This window comes from Sabethes cyaneus, chromosome 1 (assembly GCF_943734655.1).
Source record: "Sabethes cyaneus chromosome 1, idSabCyanKW18_F2, whole genome shotgun sequence".
Classification (NCBI taxonomy): domain Eukaryota; kingdom Metazoa; phylum Arthropoda; class Insecta; order Diptera; family Culicidae; genus Sabethes; species Sabethes cyaneus.
The window spans coordinates 167276396-167302012 of NC_071353.1; the positions used below are offsets into that span (position 1 = coordinate 167276396).

Consider the following 25617-nt stretch of genomic DNA (forward strand, 5'->3'; position numbering starts at 1 on the left):
TCAGAAACCCTCGCGCGCCTTGCGGAATTTCATGCCGGCTGAGGTTTCCTCGACACAGGGCACTTGCACCAGGTTGAAGTAGATTGACCCTGGGAAGGAGCAGAAAAGGAAAAACAAAGAAAGCAAATGAGAAAAACATGGCGTGTGTAAAGTTCATTGTGTATTACAGCAACAACGTGTGCTTCCACGTTTGCATGTACACATACGGAGCATTGCTATGCAAAAATCTTACGTTTTACAAAATACCTGTCATGTTTTGTTACACTGTTATGTTGCACAATTAACGCTCGGTTACATTAATGAGACGAAACGTACCCTGAACTGGTTGAAGAAATATTTCTTTACTAATTTTGTTGCACACCGAATTTCATTTGTTTGTTTAGAGTACGTTCACAGACACACAGGATATCAATATAAGAGCAGGTTGCTTTGATCACTTCCTTGCTTTGGACCAAACTTGAGGAAAGCACCAACCAACAGTGTTTGGTACCTAATACCTAACCTATATGAACTCATTTACGACTATTTAGCCACTTACCCATCACTTGAGCCGCCGAAGTGTTCGTCTTTTTCAGACACTCGTACAGCATATCGTCACACTTGCAGTGAGATCTAGAAAAAAAACGGCATAAAATAAATCGTAACACTCCACCCGAAAAAGGCGCCACTCACTTGGTATAGATCGAGTTGTTGTTCAGATTGTACCGCTTCTGGTAGGCTCGGACCTTCAGCGGACAGAGATCGTGCGTCCGGCAGCAGCGGTCCATCGTGGCATCCTCGCCCAGATCGTGATAGCTGTCGGCGATATCGCCCGTCCCGCACCATTTCGTCCCGGGAATGATGCCACTCAGCAGCGAAAAGGGGCTGGCGTAGAAGAGCCCCCGCTTGCTGCTGCCGCCACCACCACTACCTCCACCTCCGTTGCCTCCACCGGAGATGAGCTGGAAAATGCCGACTGCTGGCGTTGTAGCATCGGTGCCGCTTTCACCGTCGCCGGCGTCATCACCGTCGTCATCGGTGCCGATTTTGTACCCCACGGTATCGAGAGAAGCTCTCACCGGCGGCACGGTGGCGCGGAAATTGATCTTCGAATTGCGCCGATCGACCTGCTCGCACTGTTCCATCAGTTTGATCATGTCCCGGAAGGAAATCTCCAGCGGACGGTTGATGGACGAGAGATTGCGAAGTAGATTTTGGCCTTCGGCGTCGTTGCTGGCAAGAGGCAGAATCAATCCATCGTGACTCGTGACAGGCAGAGAAAAACTCACTCGAGAGATCGAGAATACTCACTAGATTTCAATCAGCTCGCAGCCGATCAGCGTCTTCTGCGGTCCCAGCTCGACGACGGCCACGGTTTGGTCGTGGAAATAGATCATCCGCAGTGATTCCCCGTCCAAGCGGCGCTGGCTGAAAGGAGAGAAGCGAAGAGGGGAAGATAAACACAGTGTAATGGGATAATGAGCGGGATCCAGCCAGCAGCGGGACCGGGCGGGTGTGTGACGCACGTACGGCGCAAGGTCGGTTTGCCATTTTTTGTTTGGGATAAATCGGAAAGGGAGGAAACTCAAGTAGCAAAACAAAACCCGAAAATGATGTGCCGGGAAAGATTAATGAACGGGAACAGGAATAGGTCAGTAGCGGCTCGAGATTCCAGATTTCCTCTATTTGGGTAACTTCAGGAAACTGGTCACTGGTTTTTCTTTACAGTAGCAAACATCTGGTTTTGACGAGCTGTTTCAAGTTGAATAAATACAAAATAAACGCATCGAAATCAGAGTCGTTCATGCGATAGTTGAAGGGGCACTACAATGCCGATGTAGACTGTCGATGGAAATTTCGAAAACACGTTCTTCGGCGACCGGCTGCATGCAGATCGAATAGGGTTGCGCCACTTGGAGCTGCTATGTAAATGTTGCTCTGGTCATGGTGAGTAATTTTTGCTTGCCTGCAGCTCTACCTCCTCCATTGCAGTTGAACTCCAAGAAAAGAAAAAGCTAGGTTTACGTTCATTTTATGCAGTGCTAGTGTCCACTTTTACCAGTGGTTCAAGGTTAATTCTTAACTAAAAATTATTAAAACTATTTCAGTGTGTATATAAAATGCAACACAACCGATAAATGTCAAAACAAGCGCAAATTTCAAGAACGTGTGGCTCGGATTCATTCTGACATAATAACTTCCTTTCTGCAGTTCATAGTTTGCTTTGATGCATTGTTATTTGGCTGCCGTAATACGATCAATTTTGATTGGTGCGCCATATTGTATTACGACGCCTTGAGTGTTCTCTAGGGTTGACTTGGATTGGATTTGGGATCGATTTTGATCGCACTCTAATTTGGTTTTAAAGTCGGTGCCGATTTCAGTCTGATTTGAGTCGAATTTAGGACTGATTTCAGACGGATTTAGGACCGATTCGAGTCGAATTTGGGACCGTATTCAGTAAGATTTGCGACCGATTTGAATCAGACTTGGAGCCGACCTGGGTAAGATTTAGGTTGGATTTGGGACCGTTTTCGATCCTGTTCTAATCCGATTTTAAAGTCAGTGCCAATTTCAGTCGGATTCTAATCGAATTTGGAACTGTTTTCAGGCGGATTTAGGACGGATTTAAGTTGGATTTAGAGTCGATTTGGGACCAATTTGAGTCAGACTTGGGGACGATTTGGGTTGGATTTGAAACCCATTTTGGTCGGACCCTAATCCTGTTTTAAAGTCGAAGCTGGTTTCAGACGGATTTAAGACCGATTTCAGCCAAATTGAAGGTCGATTTGAGTCAAATTTGGGGCCCGATTTGAGCCGGATAGTGATCCACTTTAAAGCCGGGGACTGTTTCAGTCGAATTTGGACCCGATTTTAATTGGATTTGTAGCCGAGTTGCGTGGAATTTGAGGCCATTTTGAGTCGGATTCGGGACTTTGATCGTTGATCTATTGTGATATCGCCCGGGTGTTTGCTGTATAGCATTCAAATCCGACTTTAAAATCGGTGAAAATTTCAACCGCATTTGAGGCCGATTTGAGACAGATTTGGGGCCGAGTTGAGTAACATTTAGGGCCGGTTTGGGTCAGGTTTGGGTCTAATTTAAATCCAATTTGGGACTGATTTTGGCCAGACTTCAATCCGACTTTAAAATCGGTGGCGGTTTCAGTCTAATTTGGACCCAATTTGAGTCGGATTTGGGGCCGATTCGAGGCAACCGACTTTTATCCGACTCTAATTTGGGTTTAAAGTCGGTACCGATTTCAGTCGGATTCAAGCCAAATTTTGGGCTGATGTTAGGCAGAATGTACGACCGATTTGCGTTTGATTTGGGCCAATTTGATTGGGACCGATCAGACTTTAATGCAACTACAAAGCTAGGTAGCTAATTCAGTCGGATTCGGGGCTGATTTTGAACGGGATTTGAGTCTGATTTGCGGTCGACTTGGGTGCAACAATCGGGGCCTGCGACAAAAGACGGTTAATAAGACTGTCGCAGTGGCCTTTTAATCCAGTGCCCTTCTGACATACAAAAAATATACTGCGCCCCACTTATTATTGTAAGCTTATAATAAATGTATCGCAACCAACTAGTTTTATCGCGGCTATTAAAACAACCACGATAAATTTGGTTTATTTACAGTTTTATTGTGGTTTTATGCGTTTTTATACGACAGACTTCGCTGCCAGCTGTTAGAGTACAGGACAATTGCAGGACCAGTTGCTACGATCCTATTGACTCTAACAGCCTCTCCCAGTCGAGACTCGAACATACGACGACTGGCTTATTGGGCCAGCGTCACATCTCGAAGCCAACTGGGAGAATTGTTACTTGGAATAAGTTCAGGTCCGATTTCAAATCCAATTTCAAGTCTAGTTTCAAGTTCATTTTAAAAGTAATCCATTTTCATTTTTAATGTCCAATAGAAGGCTAAGTGATGGTTGCAAACTTCGAAGAAAAGTCGGAAAATTATGATCTGTCTAATGGTTTTTTTTTTGAAATATTTTTTTCTTGTTTGTCAATAATCTTTTAATAATAAAATTTTCGCGATGACATTTTTTGCTGTTCCTGAGTTATGGCTGGAAAACTCGGTTTACCTTATTCAAAACTTAATATACTTCATGAACCAAAAAAGAACAAAGAGAAAAAGAGTCAAAAAAGGAAAATTGGGAAAAAAGAGAAAATCGAAAAAGAGCACAAAGGAAATCGTAACATAAACCGAACAAACGGGTTAGTAAAAAAGGAAAAATGCGAGAAAGCAGAGAATAAAAACTGGTATGGAAAAAACGAAAGAAAAACCGAGACAGAATGGGAGAAAAAATGGAACATAAAAATGGGAAAAACGTGGCAAAGAAAAAAAACCGGGAGGGAAAAAGGAGGAAAACAAACCGGGGAGATTGGACAGAAAAAAAGAAGAACAGTGGAGAAAAGAAGGAAAACCCCTAAACAAAATGAGTATAAACTGAACAGGAAAAAAAGTGGAGCGGGAGAATGGAGAAACGAGAAGAGAAAAAGAGGAAAAATGAAACAGAAAAGAAAATAAAATGGCGAGAAAAATATATGCAAACAAGACACAAAAGGGATAGAACGAAAAAGAAAAACAAAAGGAAACAGAAAAAGAGGAAAAACAGAACCTAATACGAGGAAGAAAAAGATAGAAAAAGAACGAGATAGAAGGCGAAAATAGACGAAAACCGGGACCAAAAAACAAAAAGTTGAGACTCAACAGAAAACGGCAAAAAACGAGACAGAAAATGAGGAGAAACATACTTAAGGAGAAAAACGGAAGAAGAAAGACAACAAATAGAGCAGAGCTAATTGAGGACTTAGGAAGAGGGCAAAAACGACAGGCGAAGCAAAAACTAGATTTGAGTTGCATTTAGGTTCGATGTGAGTGTGATTTGGGGCCGACTTGGTTTGGATTTGGAACCGATTTTGATCGGACCCTAATCCGGTTTTAAAGTCGGTGCCAATTTCAGTCGAATTTGGAACTGTTTTCAGGCGGATTTAGGACGGATTTAAGTTGCATTTGGAGCCGATTTGAGACCAATTTGAGTCAGACTTGGGGCCGATTTGGGTTGGATTTGAAACCGATTTTCCGGTTTTAAAGTCGAAGCCGACTTTAATCGTATATGAGACCGATTTCAGCCAAATTGAAGGTCGATTTAAGTCAAATCTGGGGCCCGATTTGAGCCAGACTGTGATCCACTTTAAAGTCGGGGGCCGTTTCAGTCGAATTTGGACCCGATTTCAAATGGATTTGTAGGCGAGTTGAGTTGAAGTTTACGACCATTTTCAGTTGGATTTAGGACTGATTTTGGCCGCACCTTAATCCGACTTTAAAGTCAGTGGAAATTTTAACCGACTATGAGGCCGATTTGAGACTGATTTGGGGCCGGGTTGAACGACATTTGGTTGGCCGACGCGAATCAGATTTGGGTTCAATTTTAGTCTGATTTGTGATTGATTTAAGCTAGATTCAGCACCGATTTTGATCAGACTTCAATCCGATTTGAAAATCGGTGTCGATTTCAGTCTAATTTGGGCTCAATTTGGGTCGTATATAGTTTGGATTTGAGACCGATTTTGATCCGACTCTAATCTGGTTTTAAAGTCGGTACCGATCTCAATCGGGGTCGAGCCGTATTTGGGGCTGATTTCAAGCGGAATGTACGACCGATTTACGTTTGATTTCAGCCTACTTAAGCCAAATTTGCGTCCAATTTGACGTCCAGCTAAAAAGCTAGGTAGCTAATCCAGTCGGTTTTGGGGCTGATTTGAGTCAGATTTGCGGCAAACTTGGGTACAGCAGTTGGGGCCTGCCACGATTATTAAGACTGGTCGCAGAGACCCTTGACCTACATCCCACTTATAGTAAGATTATAAGATATGTGTCGCCAGCTAGTTTTGTCGTGAATTTGCTCTTTTATTAGTTTTATTGTTGTTTTATAGCTAGCTATAAATAGTTCTCAACTTATACCTTCTTGGTGTTTTGCCACACCATGATAAAAGCAGAGGCAATGAATAATGCCGCAATAAAACCAATTCAATTCAATTAAAACTAGGCGGCTTTAGAATTATTACTTGAGACAATTTCAGGTCTGATTTCAAATCTAGTTTCAAGCCCAAATTAAACCAATCCATTTCCATTTTTAAGGGCCAATATTGAATTAGGTGATGGCGGAAAACTCCAAATAAAAGTCGGAAAATTATGATCAGTCACATGGACTTTTTTTCTTCTTCTTATTTGTCAATTGCTCATGTTTTAATGATAAATTTTTCATGATGAATTCTGAGGAAGTTGGTAGAGCGAAGAACTCTCGAGGGTGCGTTCATATTGATCTTTGCTAGAATCCAAGGGGCATCAGTTATTCCACATAATATCATTCCAACAAATACGGCACGCATATCATCCCTTCTCTTTTCCTTTTCTGTCCATGTCCAGCAACTTACATTTGTGTTCGTATGGAGGAAGTTCGACTGGATCTGTCGAAGGGCAGATCCCGAAGTGCGTATCTGATAAACCTTTTTGTACAGATTAAATCCGTGCAGTCCAAAGGCCAGAGTAAGGGCTCCAAACAACAGCTGCCGTCTCCAGTCATGAGCGTACAAGTGCGTAATACAAAGCTCTCAGCCAGTATGGATCACGCAACTCTTGCAATTTTCATTATGAATCGCAGGTTCTTGTTTGCTTTGGAAATGATGCTACTGTAGTGGTCCTGAAATGTAAGCTCGGTATCCAACAGAAAACCAAGATCCTTGACGACTGTTACGCGCTCAATATTGTGGCCGTTTATGGAATAAACCACCATACACACCCAACATAAAAACATATCGATTAGCTTTTGTAATTCGATGCAATCAGCGACTGAGCGAACTGCAAGGTAGATTTTGAGGTCATCATGCAGACATCGTTGTAATACAGCTAAAATAACCCTGAGGCACGCCTGAGGTACTCCGGAAGTTACAAGACTCAGTGCTTCCCAGTTTCACAGAAACACAGCGGTTTTCAAGAAAAGATTTCAACCACCGGACAAAAGCAGCAGAGGCACCGAGATGCTTTATCTTAGCAAGCAGTATGGTGAGGTCAACTCGATCGAACGCCGCTTTGATGTCAGTATACACCGTAGACAAAATGAGCTGAACTCCACCAGATTTGTGCTGATCGAGCGATCAGGAAAAAACCCAAACTGATCAGTTGAGATGTATTGTGCAAAACTTCTGTGCAACGAGCCACCAATAAGGATCTCAAATAATTTCGAGCCAGCGCAAAGCGACGTAATCGCGCGGTAATTGGCAAAATCGTTTTTGTTTCCCTTTTTTGAACGCAGGAAAGATATAGGATCTTTTTCAGCATACTGGAAATGTTTCCTGAAGAAGCGATTGGTTAATAACAAACAGTAGAAGTTTCGAAAGAGTCGATGCGCAAGTTTTCAGTAATGGGTGACAACTAAAATTTTGGATTTTTTTTCTCAAGCTGTCAAAAAAAAAACAAAGATACATGGAGAAGATCTGATTTACCGAAATTGAAGATACATTATCCATTGCTGAAAAAAAATTAGGGTACATTTGAAAACGGTTCGTAATCGGCGTTCGACGAAGCTTCCGTTTGATGTCGGAACAGAAGCGTTGTACGGCCGTCATGTCAACTTTGCGAATGCATCTCTTGGTTCTATTCAATCAACTGTTTGCAATTCGTGGCCCTCCATTTATTTTTGTACACCAAGAAAGTCAAAATCCCGAAGAAATCTTTGATTGGGTGCACTGAGGCAGGTTTATCGGGTCGTGGTTTTTGGGTACAAATGGGATCGAATGGGTATTCAGGAACGATGGTGGTTTTTGGCGTAAGCGATGATGCGGCGGCGAAAAAATTCCAAAATTTTAGTTGCCACCCGTTATATACATAGCGCTAGGGCTAGGACCAGTGATGTCAGATCTACGGATTTATTCGTAGTTCTATGGACTTTTGAATCTTCTGCGGACCTACGAAACAAGTGCTCGTAGCTACGAAGTTTCGAAAACTTTACGGAAAAGATTTATTTTTTCAGCTTCCTTCATCTCGTGATGACACTGCACTCAGTGAATGATTCCCGTAAAGCATAGCTTTATTCTTTACGAGCCGAGTGAAAAACTATCGTTTGTATTTCTTCGCATATTATGCTTTCAGAAAAAAAAACAAAAAAAAACGAAGGAACAATGAAAGTGCGACAAAAAGATGACGAAAAGTGATGAAAGGATAATGAAAACACAGTGAACAGTAGGGCTTTTGCTACACACATATAGGACATCTGATTAGGCACACATTCCTATTCGATGCAGCAAAAACGCGTTGGGTAAAATGATCATTTTTTCTGAAACTATTTATCTTTTCAAAACAAATAATGTTTAAATCAACTAAGAAATGTACCCCGATATACATGTTTACATTTAACAACTAATATTTCAGTAAAATGACAACATTTTTGTTGCATTGACAGGAAATAGAATGACAATTAAATAGGGAAAACCCTACAAAAACGGCAAAAAACCGCCGACAAAGAAATTCCAATAGCAGGCGTCAAAAATAGATGAAATTATAATAAAAAGATGACAAAAAGGCCATGAAAAGACAAAACAAATATGACGGAAAGATGACAAAAAGACAACGAATACGAAGCAAAGATAAAAAAAAATTACGGAAAGACGTTAATAAGACAACAATGTGATGACAAAAGAATAATGGAAACACATCAAATTGATAACAAAAAGACGACGAAAAGGTAGCGGAAACCGGCGTAATGACGATGAAAGTGATGATGCAAAAGTTATGAAAAGATGGCGAAAATACAATAAAAAGTTAACGAAACGACGATAAAAAGACGACAAAACATGCTGAAAAAACGACGAAAAGATGGCGAATATACAATGGAACAACAACAAGACAACTGGCAATGAACAAGGTGACGAAAGGACCGCAAAATGGCGAAATGATAACAAAAGACGATAATGTGAAAAAAAACGAAAGACGACGAAGATGCCAGCAAGAAAAGAGGCGATTGCAGCAGCAGAAAAAAAAGCAAAAACAAAATTAAAAGACAACAATAAGATGATGGAAAGACAACGAATAGACAACAATAAGACAGCAAATAGTCAGCAAAAATACGACGAAAACATGTCCAAAAAGTAATGTCAAAACGCTTACAGCCAGCCCGTTGAAAAAAGACGGAAGACGACAAAAATACCAAATCTGCCAAAAATGCCACAAAAGACGATAAAAATAGACAACAAATCGCTGAAAAGAGACCAGAAAAACAATGTAAAAAGGGCAGAAACTATGAGAAGGCCAAAAACACATCGGAAAACAAAAATTGCCGGAAATACACGCCAAAAACGACGAACAAACAAAGAAATGACGCCAAATGACAGCAACCAAAAGGACGACAAAAGTGGTAAAAGTCGCCGAGGAAAGCGACAAAAATACCAAAAACAGACATTAAAAAATCAGCCGCTGATTGGCCGAATTGGACTGCTTTGCGCACATGAAAAAATATATAAAGGACACTCAATACTGTTGTAGCTGCTAGGCAAGGTGGGAGAGGTATCGAAAATTTGCTGAAAAGAAGACAAAGAAGCCAGTTTTCACGTCCTGTTCCTAGGGCAAAATGACAATGGAAAAAGATGAAATACGACAGTAATACGATAAAAAGATGCCGAAAAAACGCCAAAGAAGCGACAGAAGATAATAAAAAATAATGAAGCGGATAAATTCTAGTACAAAAAGCGATGAAGGCAAAAATAAAACTGCAAATGACGACAAAAAGACTATCAAGAGCAATTAAAAACGCCAAAAAATCGCTAAAAAGTGACAAAAAACGATAAAAGGATGCTAACAATTCAAATGCAGCACAAGCAAGTCGCCTTCACGCTGCATAAAAACTACTTTGGCGAATTATTCTTTGCTGCTAACTTTCTTATGGAGCTAATTTTCAGTTGATTACTGACTACACTGAGAAAAAAACCATGGTAATGCGAAACATGTATGCATGGTCATCTTAACTATATTGCAATATTGTAGCGCTTACCATGATTATTGTCAACTTGAGAAGTTTCGTGGTTAAAACTACTATGACAACAAGCAAATCGCTGACTATTTCCGTGGTTAAATTGACTTTTCTCTCATACTTCTAATGACAATATTTTTGCAGCTTGATATAACAATATTGAATTGTCAACAGGACCATAAAATTGGTAACTTACTAACTGTAAGAATATCATGGTAGTTTTAACATTTTTATGGGTTATCGTAACAGTATAAGTTTAGTGCTTTTCAACCGACTATGGAAACGCGTTTCTTGATGACAATTTTATGTTTATTTTGCCCTTTTTCTTTCTGTCATTTGAAACCGCACCGCCATTACGAAAAATTTGAGTCACGAGTGATGTGCTTAGTTGTGAGTTTTTTTGTTTTTATTAAAATTTTTTTGATATTATGAACAGTTTGTTAGTGCAAAACAAATAATAAAAAAAATCTAATCTTTAAGTGACAAATTGTATTAAATTATTTTCTGTGTACGTGAAAACAGGTTGAATTATTTTACTGTGTAGTGTACTAACAAAAACAAACTGCTAAACTATTATGGTGTAATCGGTGTTATTTATAGCTTGTCTGTTTTATTTTTTTAATTGCGGATGGTGCTGGACTTCCGCTCTAAACAGTTCAATCGGTGGTTTAGACGTGTCCGTGAGGTGTTTTTGGATAAAACGCGAAATGATGTCCAAATATTTCCATTTAACTTGACTGCGGCGAGGGAGCTGCGGGATAGACTGTTGGAAACGTATATTTGGAACTGTAATAAAGGCAATTTATATATCCTATCTGCATGCAGACCATCATCTATAGGTAGTATTCGATATTTTTTGATTGTATGAATTATTGGTATTATCTTTTCTTTAATATTCGTCAGGTATATTTGGATTACTACACATGAGACGCAAACTACTAGGAGCAAATTGTGATAAATAACTTTTTTAGGAAATGTACTGGCTAAGCTATGGCTTTACGATTGCCAATTGCAATCCTTGAGCGTAAAATATACCCTTGTGAATTAGTCAATGACCTGGTGAGTAACGGTTGAAAATTTAATAGTCATAATTTAATTGAAATGTTTTATACAGATCGAGTAATCCTTAAGCGACAAACATGCTCTTGAGTTAGGCCTTAGAGAGATCGCAATATGTGGAGGCGCGAGTGGAAAAGCACTATCGTAAGTGATTGAGCAGAGAATCATTACTGAACATAGATTGCAAATTGCATCAAAAGTTGCGAAACACAAGAATCTTGCAGACAGGTATGCATTTAATGTTTTTATTGTATTAGCTATTGATATGCTTTGATTTCAAATTCTCTTTTATAAAAATTACTCAATCTGAGCAATTACTTTAGATACATTAATTTCTCTTCCATGAGTAGGTGGTTTGTTGAGTCCTTCAGCAACCGCCAGTTTTAGTTTCATGTATAGCATGTAACCTAACCTAATAACCCAATAACCAACACTCTCTACTTTTAAAAGCCGCAATTACCGTCACCGAGAAAAATTGGAATAATGCGAACGATTGCCATGTCCCCATTATACTATATCTGCTCGATTTTTCGTACTTCTGAGCGATAACACTGATCTTGAATAACTGTCAAGAATTGCGTTATGAAACTCCCTCTTCTGTTGAGTACTCTTACCACTGCGTCCATTATTTTGAACTATTGTGCTATGCCCCGTTTATTTCTTTTACTGTACGCTTCAAGCTTACCTATCACTTGTTAAGTAAGTAATAGGCTCGTAGCTGGAGCGAGATAGGTACCAATCAGGGATGACTTGGTTTTTGAACGTTGTTACCTTGATCGGCGACGCAAAGCAGATCTCCCTTGGCTCTGGTAGACCATTTTTGGGATACTGCACTCTACGTCCTATTAGTGCTCCACAATTGCAGAGCAAGTGTTCCGAGGTATCACGCTCGGCATTACACAAGCGACAAATGTTATCTTGTACGACACCGAGATTCCGAAGATGGTATTTACTCGCACAATGTCCTGTCACAAGACCGGTAAGCGTGCTGAGATTTCTTGATGTCAACTTATGAGTAACCCTAATACACGGCGTTATAATTTTTCAGATTGTTTGAGGGATTGTACGGCCATCCAATTGGCCATGCCTGTTCGGCTCTCCCGTTGTGTCAGCTCACTTTTCAGCACACAGTCAGGGATGCAGCGAAATGGATTTGGAACCGTGAATGGAGGGTTAGATCCACATCTGGCTGGTTCGTCTGCAAGTTCATTCCACTCTATAGCGCAATGACCAGGAACCTAGTACAATTTTACCGAGTTCACTTGGCTTAGTTGCCGTAAGAAGCAATTGCAATCCCAGACAATTTTTGAGGAGCACTTAAAAACTTTAAAGGCTTTTAGTGCCGCTCCCATACCAATGAAACACAAATTTCCTCGTAACTCGTGAACTAATCAAGCAAGTGGAACAAAATATGACATATGGGTGTTTTTGGAGACAAGAATGTTTTCTATGATGAACTGAAACCTTTCCCCGCTTCAGGAGAGGGGGCTCCTATACAAATGAAATACAAATTTCCTTATAACTCGAGAACTAGTTAATCAAATGGAACCATATTTGGCATGTGGGTGTTTTTGGAGGCATGAATTTTTTCTATGATGAAATTGGACCCCTCTCGGTTTTTAGGAGGGGGGGGGGGGGGCTCCCATGCAAATGAAATACAAATTTCCTTATAACTCGAGAAGTAATCAAGCAAATGGAACCAAATTTGGCATGTGGGGTGGTTTTGGAGCCAGCATTCTTTTAATGATGGTTTGAGACCCCTCACCCCTGTGGTAGGGGGATAAGGACTCTCATACAAATAAAACAGAAATTTTTGCGTAACTCTAAAACTAATCGAATTCGAGCAATTTTAGATTCTTTCATAAAACATTAATCTTGTTATTGATTAACCACCAAAAACTATCAATAGTAACATTAGATAATTCAGCGTGCGACGGCCACACGCCGCGAGTGTTGCCGGCGATCTGCAGTCGGAAGCGCCGGCCACTGTGAGGGGCAGCCCCCCGTAGAGATTACCTCTATCTAGGTTTATTTATTTTCCTAGATCTACTGACCTCTATTACTTTCCTTCAGTTGGGTCACCCCTGCGAAATGGTACTTTCTACGAAAAGATTTTCCGTGAAATGGTACATCCCGCGTAAGGTTTTTCGCGAAATAGTATTTTGCGAAACTCTATATTCCGCGTTATAGTCAACCGAGAATTGGTGTTCCGCAAAATGGTATTCGGCTAAATGGTTTGCAATGATGGCGAATATCTAAATGCTATCCGCTTTATTTTATCAGGCTAAGCAATGGGGGAAGTTTGTCGGGTCAGCTAGTTTGTTATATACTACAAAGTTTTAAATAAACATGTATTGTCAATTGCAAGGAAAATTGTACCATCCAAAGTGCGATATCGCTCATAAAAGTGCTATTCTGCATTAAATCGTTTCGGTTTTTTCGGCGCACTTATTGCTTGAAATATAACAAAAAAGTGCGCCGAAGATACCGAAACGATTTAATGCAAAATAGCACTTTTAGGAGCGATATCGCACTTTGGATGGTACAATTTTCATTGCAATCAGCAATATTTTGTTCTACCAGCTCAATAGGGGCAAGATGGGTTAGACTGAAAAAGACTTGTGTGGCACTCTATGTTTGTCCATATATCTATATTTTTGAGTTTATTTATTGTTGTTATTAAATAAGTTTTTAGCTGGCCCGGCATATATTTTATCCACAAAACAGTTAATGCGGCAAAAGGGTAGTTTTCCGACATTTCACTTTTTGTCTGATATAACTTTTATTTTGTTTCGTTTTATTTATTTTGGTTATTTTCGGATTTATATTATTAGTGATTTATCTAAATAAATGATAAGCTGCTTAAAATTGAATTCGTAGTAAAACGCATCGGGTACTTTCCTTAGGTGACCCGTCTTGCTCCACCTGACCCTATATTCTATTATAGCTGGTTATCGCTGCCTGGACGACTGTGGGCCAGTCTCCCATAGCTACAGATATTCTTGTTCTGGGACCGTACACTCCAGCACCCATTTTGACTTCCATTTTTGACCTGTCGGTATAGAACTTGATTGAACCACTGTGGAGGCTAGGTCCCTCCCCAACTCATACCGAACGTAAGGGTTCGTTTAATGTGTATGGGATGTCATAGCTGGTTCTAGCTTCCATCCAATCACTATTCATTTCCGCAGCTGGACCGACAAACAGGTAGAAGATTCAGGATACTCAAGTGACCGGTTTTATCTCCGTCGAGTATTGTCTTCAATCGTTTAAGTGTTAGGACACTTTTCTTAGCCTCTAACTGAACATGTTGGTTCGGGGGTAGTAAGTGGAGGATAGCTTCTAGAACCTTTGAAAGTGTGCTTTTCATTGCTCCAGTTACGGCCATGCATGATAATCGTTGAAGTTTGTTCAAATTTTCAATAGCTGTGGCTTTTATTAGTTTTTGGCCACCATACCTACGAGGCATAAGCTATCTTAGGTCTCACAACGGCGGTATAGACCCACATCACCATTTTTGGTTTGAGGATCCATTTTTTTCCTACCAGTCTAGAACATACCCATAAGGCAGTCTGCCTTGCTAATTATTAAATCTAAGTGTGCGTGCCAAGATAGTTTAGCGTATAGGATTACTCCTGAGACGAGACTCTACATTTAATTTCTTCCTTAAGGTGTAGAGATTGTAATTTCAGTTTCTTCTTCCTAGTGAAACAACACAAACAATTGTTGTTATAGAGGGATTGATGCCCAGGCCTTCTTTACTACACCAAGGCCCTCTGCATTCTATCCGATATCACGTCGTCGAATTTTCAAAGAACCATGATGACCAAATCATCAGCAAAACCCACAAATTCGAAACCTTTTGCCTCTTAGCTTCTCACAAGATCAGGTCCAAGACTTCCTGCCTCATAGCATTCATGAATGTAGGTTCATTGTTTTTATTAGCAATGTCGATATTGTTTAACGAGAGAAATTCTAAAAGGCACTCATCTCGATTGTTGATGTCGGTGCCAGCGAGGTGGTGTGGCTGTCAAATCACATACATTGTCCATGTCCCACTCATTGGTTTTAATACCTTTGGTGCTGGGACCTACTTAAAGGTTGATTCGTTTTAAAACAACTGAAATTAATTAGAAAGCAGTTAAACGTAGCCTTTTAGTTATAATTTAACTATTATTAGCTGTTATTTTCGATACGCTGGCTGGTTCCAAATTGTCGCCATTCATGGATGTTTAGTCCGCAAAATTTTGACAATTTCACACCCCTGGTCGGTGCTTCCCCACAAAATGCGATAGCGTTGGCATCGCAGCCGATAATACAGTCTTTGTTGACTTCTATGCAGAATTTGACGAACGCCGCAACCTCTTGAGTTGCAACCTTAGGAACGTCTCCAGGAAAATGGGGCGATGCTACGATAATATCGGATTTCCCTTGGCGATTGATACCTCAACTCTGATCGCCACTATGTCTCGTTTGATGAACTCTGTAATGGGCAAACAATTAATGTTTGCGTTGGCCAAGACAGCAGCTCTCGGAGGATCATATTTGTCATCATAGAAGAACTTACATGTTCTTGTTTGAATACCTTGTATTCTTCCTTTGTAGACCCAGGGCTCTTGAATCAGGGGTGGTATTGCGATTTTCGTTTCGAGTGATTTTAGTTCGTTTCGCCCATTCATTTAACGTGGTCGAAACGAACCAAAATCACTCGAAACGAGAATCGCAATGTCACCCCAGGGCCAGGTCCACACCGTGTTCGATAAACCTCCTGAAAATTACGCCCGAAACAGCTTTCGCAAGTGGAAGGTTTATCTGCACTGTATTTTTGTGATTTTTCCGCTCACTGGCATTTAGGAGAGACGGAATTACCGGAGGTTTGGCCTCATGGAGGCCGTAGTTTTCTTACTACCAGTAACCGAACACACTTTGGATCGAGGGGGAGCTGGCTTCGTGTGGTCTCGCCTTTCCCACGTATATTACCGGAGTTTCCTAGAGACCACTTTTTTGGTTCCGCTCGAGGTTTCCACTCCTAGCGCCGAGGTTGCGACCCCGTTGACGGCCGAGCGTATCATACTCCACCCGTTTTCGAGGGTCGAAGCATCTAGCTTTAAGCGCACGTGTACTGCTATTAGGTAATTGTCCGAGTCGGTATCCGTACCCCGTAGGGAGTGTACGTTGGTGATATTCGAGAAAAACCGGCCCTCGATGTGAATATGGTCGATTTGGTTCGAAGTTCATTGGTCAGGTGATCTCCAGGTGGCTTTTTGGATATCTTTGTGGGAAAAGAAAGTGCTTCTGATCACCATCGCTGGTGATCATGCATCGCTGGCCGTTGTCGTTCGTATCGGTGTGCAGGCTATGGGACCCGATCACCGGTCTATACATTGCTTCCCTGCCGACCTGGGCGTTCATATCGCCGATGACGATCTTGATGTCCTGTCGTGTGCAGCTGTCGTACGTTGCCTGCAGCTGCACATAGAACGCTTCCTTCTCGTCGTCGGGTCTACCTTCGTATGGACAATGCTCGTTTATGATGGTGTAGTTGAAGAAACGGCCTTTTATCCTCAACACACACATCCTCTCGTTGATCGCTTTCCAGTCCATTACGTGATCCTGCATTTTTCCCAATACTACGAAGCCCGTTCCCAGCTCGTCGATCGCTCCACCGCTCTGGAAAAATTTGGCTTTACCGCCACGGATCCTCCACACCTTTTCGCCTTTGCGACAGATCTCTTGCAGTGCCGCGATGAAAATGTGAGCCAAAATATTTCGGGGGATGGGCCAAGGCCGCCAGGCCCCCCTGGCTACGTGGCTGCTCCCACCATTATTATTACGGCAGATAAAATAAAGCTAATAGTATTTAAATATTCACCGTGATTATATAACATTTCGCCGAATTTTCGCGGAAAACCAATTCTCAGTTGACCATAATGCGGAATATAGTGTTAGCCATTGGCGGAACTTGGGCTCATTTCTAGGGGGGGCTATAGCCCCCGGAATTTTTTTCAACCGTTTTATTTCGTCGGCATATTAAAATTTAATGCACATTAATGCCTGGAATCTTATAACAGTTATGCAAATAAACTTTACTCTGAAGTTTTTCGTACCTTTAGTTATCTAACTATTGGTTTTTCAAAAATTAAAAAACTTAGTCAACTTTTCTAGGGGGGGCTAAATCTTTTCTAGGGAGGGCTTAGCCCCCTCTAGCCCCCCCCTAGTTCCGCCAATGGTGTTAGCGGAATACCATTTCGCGAAAACCCTTTTAGCGAAAAGTACTATTTCGCGGGTGCGATCCTCACTTACCCGCCGTCGCTCGTTCGGACCCAACTGAAGGAAAGTAATAGAGGGCAGTAGACCTAGGAAAACAAATAAACCTAGACAGAGGTGTTTTCTCTGGGGACTGCCCCCCCTCGTAGTGGTCAGCGCTTCCGCCGGCAGTACTCGCGACCTGCGGCCGTTTCGCCCTGAATCATCTAGTGTATATAAGCAGTTTTTAGTGATCTTGATATTGACTAATGTTTATGGAAGAATTTTTCTCGAGTTCAATCAGTTTTTGAGTTTTGCAAAAATATCCGCTTTATTTGTGTGAGTACAACCCCTTCCAGAGAAGGGAAAACCCCACCTCATCCAAAATTTGGTTCAATTTGCTTGATTGGTTCTCGAGATATGTAAAATTTGGGTTTTATTTGTATGGGAGCCACCCTGTGTAGTATAGTAAAATATTTATAAACTCTATTATCCGTTGATCTAGTAAACATAGATTCTTGGATATGCTATTTAATATACATACTGGGAAGTACAAACTTTACAACTGGGCGGCACAGACGTATTTTCATTAGCAGCACTAGCTAGTACAATAAGAACCTTCCCTGGCCCTAAAAACCGCATACAAATTTTCACTCCGATCGGTTTAGTAGTTTCCTAGTCTATAAGGCACATGCAGAACAGACAAAATTCATTTTTCTGTATACTCAACAAACATTTTTGTTTAATAGTATACCTTATTAAAACCATTGTATAGCTAATACCGAGTAGCAAACGCCTGATAAGTTGTTATATAACAAAAATATTTGTTGGGTACAATATTTTCTTTTTCTTTATATTTTCCGCAACATATTTTTAAGAAAATTTGCATCTGTTACTTGCTTCCGAAATATCGAACATAACCGGATTGCAGCTCTTTACAAAAACTAGGAATGAGCCAATCCAGCAATCACAACATTTAGCCTCTATTGTGCGAACGGTATTGTTGCCGGGTCCAAGATCCACGTCATAGATCTTCTTGATTCGTCGTAAATACAATACAATGATCACGGTTTGCTCACCAACAGATGTTTTATATCGGAATCCACAGGCCAGTGAAACTTTTTATTTTATTAGACCAGTGAAAAAAAAAGAATCAATCCAAAGTTTTAATCGCCGTCATCATAATTCCATACCGTACGGACTACAGGAAGCACCATTTGTGCTTTAGGTAAAGAAATAGAAAAATCATCTTTTATTATCTTCAAATACACCATAATAACTCTTTTTAGGACCAGCAATGAACTCGATTAGGACTGTTTCAAACGGTTGAGGCTAATATGTTGTTTTCCAGGTACAGTGTTTTACTGGATATTTCAGCAAAAAAAACAGAAGTAAATACGTTTCGACAGAGGAAAGCGGCAATATAGTAGACCGACAGGAATCAAAAGTTAGTACATATTTTTCCTGACCGGTAGAGTGGTAGGTGCGGAACAAGCGTAGCATCCAGATGATCAGACAAACCAGTTCGAACATCCTGCCACACGTACAAACAAAAAGCAGGTTCTGGAACTGCCAACGATGGCTGATTCGTGTCGGGAATTGAGGATTACACTTTCGGTACCTTCAGTCGAATAATTCAAAATGATATCCTATGTAACACCAGCTAGACCAGTGATGGCCAAACTGCGGCTCTTGAATTTGGCCTTTGCGGCCCGCGAACTGGTTTGATAGATGGCGGACGGACACTATAGGTTGAATTTATTAATGTCAGAAGTCATTTAGGGCCGCGGATCTATTGGGGAGATCTGATTTAGCCCGCAATATGCTTGTACCGTGGCCACCACTGAGCTAGACCATCGTCAAACTATTTCCGTCAGCAGACACTGGAGCACAATAGACTTCTAAAACCGATCAGAGTCACAATTAGCAACTCCGAGACTTTGAAATATTTCAATCGTAAAATCTACTTCTACCAGCAGTTATGACGTCCTACTTGATCGGAAGATTTCGGCCGGCCTTTAAACTACCCCGAAACTACGGCATATCCAACGAACGAACGAAGTGAGTATTTAATTTTTGTCGTATTTCAATGTTTATTCAATTTTGTTCATTTCAATCGTCTGTTATTCAAGTTGCTGACACACTACGAACGGGCATAACGAAAACATCGCTCACAGTCGATGGTATTTATTATGTGGTTAATCCAGGATTTGTTGAGCAAAAAGTCTTCATCTCAAAAACTAGAATGGAACGTAAAACGCTTCCGATGCTGGTTCCAAAAATTTAGCGTACCGATTTGACCACAATGATATTTCAGCTGGGAATTAACGATTTCCTGCAGTTTGATTTTATGGATGCTCCGCTAGTTGAATTACTGTTGCCTGCTTCAGACCTATTGCACTCTTTATCTGCATTAGACAACGAAAGACAGCCGGCATGATTAGATTGCCGTATGACAGACTTTCCCTTAGAACCGAACATATATAAAATGCTAATTATGTCGGTTGTACCAACCTGTTCTGATGAAATTGATCAGAAACCAATTGTTAAATCACTTGACGGAGATCACCTTTGCTTGCCGTTTATAACAGTTGAAATAACAATATTTTCAATGCATGGTGCACGGTGGAGAATCTTATCCTGTAGTTAATTGGCATCATGGATAGGCTTAAGTTAGACGTGTTGTCTGCAGTCAAGAATACGGCATATGTCCAGAAAACTATTTCCAGGATTATCGATTTTCCCATCCGTCCAGGATTCTGTTGCATAATGCCCCCGGGGGATGTTTCCAATTTATTCGAAGTCCCAATAACCGATGATCGTCATTGGATGTGCCATCATGATAAGGATTTTTAGAGTAGTAGCTACACGGGCTCGACAACTTTGAGGTAAATATTGGTATGTGTTAGTTTAGCACACGTCTAAAACCGCTTCTCATCCCAAATAGGATAACGTGAAGTCTATGCCACATTCGATTAATGTTCAGGCAGTTCAAACTAATAGGTAGCCAGTAGTTTCACTTCAGTATATTCCAGCTAAATATGCCAGATCTGACCGGCTCTGCTGCAGGCTGAACATCGCAAATTGTGGTTTTAGCCGCGGATGAATCTATACTCGGAATGCAGGTAACCACAGTCAGCAAACCTACACTGCAGAGCCACACCAAAAACGTACGTAAAATTCCTGTTAAAATTATAGTAATCTACGATATATATGTATAGACATAACCGATTGTTTGTTATTTGGATTGTGAAATAATGAGAAATCCGTCTAATTTATTTATATATTACCGTTCACATTATGCTTACTTCGAAAGAATCATATGAATCTTTTGCAATAATTGAATGTGGTGCATCTGCAAGTATACTTGAAAGTTTCTCTGCAAGTATACCTGCAGGTGCACCACATTCATTTATTGCAAAAGATTCGTTTGATTCATTCGGAGTAAGTATAACGTGAATGATCATAAAAACTATAAAATTTATAGTTGAGATGACTACGTTCATGGTTATTTCAACAATAGTTAATAACGTCATTTTTACCACGAAATTGTCACGACAACCAACTCGTCCCGTTCATTGCGTGTTTAAGATGACTATTTTCTTGTCAGCAATATCATACAAAACCTGGTCATGATAACAAAACCATTGTCATGATGACAATTGTATAGTTTTAAATTATAGTTGTCCCAACCATACATGGTCATTTTTACCATAAAATTGTCACTGCAACCAGCTAGTTCCGTTTATTTTTTTGTCCAAGATGACTATTTTCTTGTCAGTAAAACTATACAAAAAGTGGTTAAGATAACTAAAGCATTGTAATGATGACAATTTTATGGTATACAGATTATAGTTATGCCTACTATGCGTGGTCAACCGTACTATGCGTCCATTGTTCAAGCTTATAGTCGAAATAACCATGAAAATGTTGTCTAGACCAGTTTTCCCAGTCGGTTGAAAACCACCATACTTTTCTGGTCAAGCTTACCCCTAAAATGGTAGAATTTACCATGAAATTTTTCTGTGTGTAGGGCTAGGGCTAGGGCTAGGGCTAGGGCTAGGGCTAGGGCTAGGGCTAGGGCTAGGGCTAGGGCTAGGGCTAGGGCTAGGGCTAGGGCTAGGGCTAGGGCTAGGGCTAGGGCTAGGGCTAGGGCTAGGGCTAGGGCTAGGGCTAGGGCTAGGGCTAGGGCTAGGGCTAGGGCTAGGGCTAGGGCTAGGGCTAGGGCTAGGGCTAGGGCTAGGGCTAGGGCTAGGGCTAGGGCTAGGGCTAGGGCTAGGGCTAGGGCTAGGGCTAGGGCTAGGGCTAGGGCTAGGGCTAGGGCTAGGGCTAGGGCTAGGGCTAGGGCTAGGGCTAGGGCTAGGGCTAGGGCTAGGGCTAGGGCTAGGGCTAGGGCTAGGGCTAGGGCTAGGGCTAGGGCTAGGGCTAGGGCTAGGGCTAGGGCTAGGGCTAGGGCTAGGGCTAGGGCTAGGGCTAGGGCTAGGGCTAGGGTTAGGGCTAGGGCCAGGGCTAGGGCTAGGGCTAGGGCTAGGTCAAATCAAATTTAGAAGGCAGGTGCTTTATCATTTTTCTATTCAAAAGCAAAACTTAACCGGAAAGGAGCGGGTAATGTAATATAACCAACAATAAAAACAAGGCGTGTACGGTTTGTTTTATCAGCTTCCGATCCGAGTCGGCAGTCAAGAAGACAATCGCCTAATTTATTGGCTACAAAGGCAAGCACTCAAGCAGATTGTCACAAACAAATGTGAGGTGTGACGTTAACCAAACTAGGTATAATCTGCCCTTTGAAGCTTCCTTTAGGTAGGAGATTCGTGTGAGACCTTTGGCGTGACTCAATTGGCGAACAATTGAACGGATATCGATAAAAACAAACCAAGAAGTTGCGTTTGTGAATTTTGCAATATCTTATCGTTTCAAAACGGCATAGATTAGGGCAATAAAGATTACTTTGCGCTCTGATTTTCGTTATTTAAATATCATTCATTGGTTAACCATAATTCCATATAAGTAAGGGCGTAGTACGCTGAGCTGACCACATTTGACCGGTAATTGTGCTGAGGGAGCAATCATGAAAGTTTTAGTGTTGACATTTGTCCTAGCCACGGCTGTTGTGGTCAATGGTTACCACATAAAGTCTACGAAATTAGGTAATTTGCACTTCACCAAGAACGTTTGATGCTGTTTGATAAGCTCCATTTCTTGTTTTTGCTTCCAGAACAATGCGGCAATAATGAAGAATTCAACCGGTGTGGAACAACAAGTGGCTGTATCCGAACCTGTTTCAACCTTGGAGAAACGTTAACGTGTCCACCCGTATGCGTGGAAGGGTGTTTTTGTGAGCAGGGATACGTGAGAAATGCTAACGATGAATGCATTTTGCCCAACGAGTGCTCTACGGAACCCGAAATTTCAGGTGGGTTTCACCCGTAATTGAATCCCACAGTGTCTTAATGATTCAATTATTTAATATCTAGAACAATGTGGCGACAATGAAGAGTTCAACATTTGTGGAAGTGAGTGTATCCGTACCTGTGCAAACCTTCAGGAAGAAATCTTGACGTGCCCACCCGTATGCGTACGAGGATGCTTCTGCAAGAGAGGCTACGTGCGAAATGCCAATGAAAAATGCATTTTACCCACCGAGTGTCCAGTTAAAGAGCAAATTTACTATTTCATGAAATGATTTCTTCACCAAAAGCAGTTTTTAGCTATGTGCGTAAAGTAAATAAACGGATTTCCATAAAATTTCACATCAAAATAAGGCTGTAGTCATTCACGATATGAATAAATCGATTTTTGAATGCCGCGAGATATTCAATGCCGCACAAATGCATTTCAAGTTTTCCCCTCGCTGCTTCTAGCCTTTATTTATTTTACAAATAACCAGTAAAATAAGAAAACTTTCGCTTTACTGCTACGCCAGACTGAATGTGGTTAAAAGATCTCGCGCGGTTGTGATCTTTTGCTTACTTGCTTGCTTGGTAAACGTACTTGTACTTGTTTGGCAAGTGGTTCCACTCACCTCAGTTCAGTCAGTCGTTAGTAATGACCGATCACGTTTTTTTTGTTAAACGGGTGATTGAACTCGCTCGACGGAAAACAAAATCTACCTTTCAAATTATTCCAAGCGGTACCTAAAGAGTGGTGCAACGGTGCAACACTTACCTGTAACTTTTCATCGCTTCCTGCAGCTTCCGTTCGACGATCTGCGTAAAGCCCGGTATCTGGGACAGCTGGAAGTTGATGGTCGGTTTCGCCCGGGCCGTCGTCAGCAGCGTCAGCGCACCGCTCAGCAGAATCAGCAGGAACTTCTTCAACGTTTTCGACGATCTCCACCGGAGGAGCGGCATCGTGGTGACAAAAAAGGACACTGCCGAACAGCAGGTTCGCGAGGGTTTCCTCCTCCTTGCGGGGCCCTTCAGCCGCCGTCAGGTTCGCTGCAATCGGATGGGCTCCTGTTTTGGGGGGCGAAACGGACGAACAAAGAACTGATAAGACACTGACATTGCTAGGAAATCATTACTGTTTTTTCACTGAATCCATTTTGTTCACGCGATTTTCTTCTTTGACAGCTCATCAAATTGTTTCGACAAATGCATGGCCTGCTACAACTAGGGTAATGACCACACTTGTTTGCTTTATTCATTTGTGTCGATGCCGACACAAGTTTTCACCTCACTCGCGGCGCGGCGTTGATATCTCGACTCGACCCGAATAATTGCACATTGCCACCCACTTTTCACATCAATTTTACGAAAGATTTGTTTTTTTGCTTCTCTGTTTTTGCGCGCATATCTTCATTCATTCACCAAACCACTCATTCATTCGGATTTGTACATTAAACTGTTACGCAAACGGTTCCGGCGACGACGATGCAATCGTCGAGATGTGTGGAAGCGGCGGATTCAGGTTGATGCGTGACTGTACAACCACGGTGTTTTCTGCGCTGTGCCGGTGGTTGGCTTGGGCGGGATGCCGGTTGCGCAATTAGCTATTCAGGTTTTTTTTTTCTTTTTTTTCAAAGCGCTTGCCGGAATTTCGGCTAATTTTGCAATCGCCCCCGGCTCGGTTCGAGCTTGGCTAGTTCCGCATTTGATTTCAGAAACGCCTTCGCGTCTTTGTTGTTTTTGATTGGTTGTTGTTTAGGTTGTGTTGCCCAGTCCGGTCCGGTCCAGATGCAACTCCAATCGAAATCGGACGGTGTGGTCACAGCTGCAGCAATGTTATTGCGGAAATTTATACACGCTCTTGAAAAGCACCGAACCGTCCTTTTTTTGTTTGGTTTGAACTTGCAAGGTTAAAGCGACATGTAAGATCAATTTAGTTGGAATAAATGCCGAAAAAGCTTAAGTAATGTCCTATAAAATCAACAAATATGATTGAATCGTTTGATTTTTACGGATATTTTGCTTCGCAGATCGAGTTTTTTCTTTATAACAAAAGCATATTAATTGAAGGTTATACAGCGCACGTTTCTGATGCGCTAATAAAAAAGCTAATTATGGCTTTGGATGTTTTTTTTGCCACACCATCCCCTGAGTAGGTATCCCCTGAAATATAAAACTGGCTCTAATTTTGATGAGATGTTGAACGCCTGTTCTGGTGCGCTACAAAAAAACCGTGGTCTTCCGACCGATAGGTATAATTCAAGAATGAGAAAAACTCTACCGTGAAGTTTTATCCATGAAAAAATAGGGACTAGCAAACCAGAAAAAAAATCGAATGATATTCGGAGTTAAATAAGCCAAGTCTGAGAAGTTTGGAAAACTTTCATTGGAGTTTTAAGTGGTAAAATTGTAGACCTTCAATTTTCAAATAAGTTTTTCATCGTTCACAGGCTTTAGTCAGATGTTATTTAATAGGTCAAATCGATTAAGATTGTGTCTGGGCCTTTAGACTGATATTGAAAAGCAATACGAACAGTCCCAACAGTGGTCCCACGTTGGTTCTCTGCGGAGCACCCGAGAAGTTTGCATACTGCGAAGGGAAACAGGCTTTGTGCTGCACACGTAGACTGCTCGTGCATAGCTATGAGCTCGGTTATCTTAAAAATTTCGAGATGTAGCTAAATGATAAACCTTCTGCAAAAGTATTTTATGGTCTATGCGATTAAATGTAGATTACTTGAATCTAAAAGATTCATGCCCAAAGATCGTCCAGACATAAATGCATGTTGGTTAGAGTAGTCGAAATTGTACATCAAACAATACATCTCTGTTGCTGCTGTCGAAGAAGTTAATAAAATGATTCTTTTTAACTATATTTTCGTCCGACATATTTGCAATACAG

General features: G+C 41.3%; 1 protein-coding gene across 1 annotated transcript; it reads right to left on the minus strand.

Moving 5' to 3' along the window:
* On the minus strand, positions 1 to 23678 carry LOC128735821 (uncharacterized). The gene is made up of 5 exons (XM_053830309.1): positions 23494 to 23678; positions 1291 to 1407; positions 673 to 1212; positions 539 to 612; positions 1 to 89 (listed from the first exon to the last, which is right to left on the minus strand). Exons 1-5 carry the CDS (start codon positions 23676 to 23678, stop codon positions 1 to 3), a joined length of 1005 nt encoding a protein of 334 aa, XP_053686284.1.
* Between the last annotated feature and the right edge of the window lie 1939 nt (positions 23679 to 25617).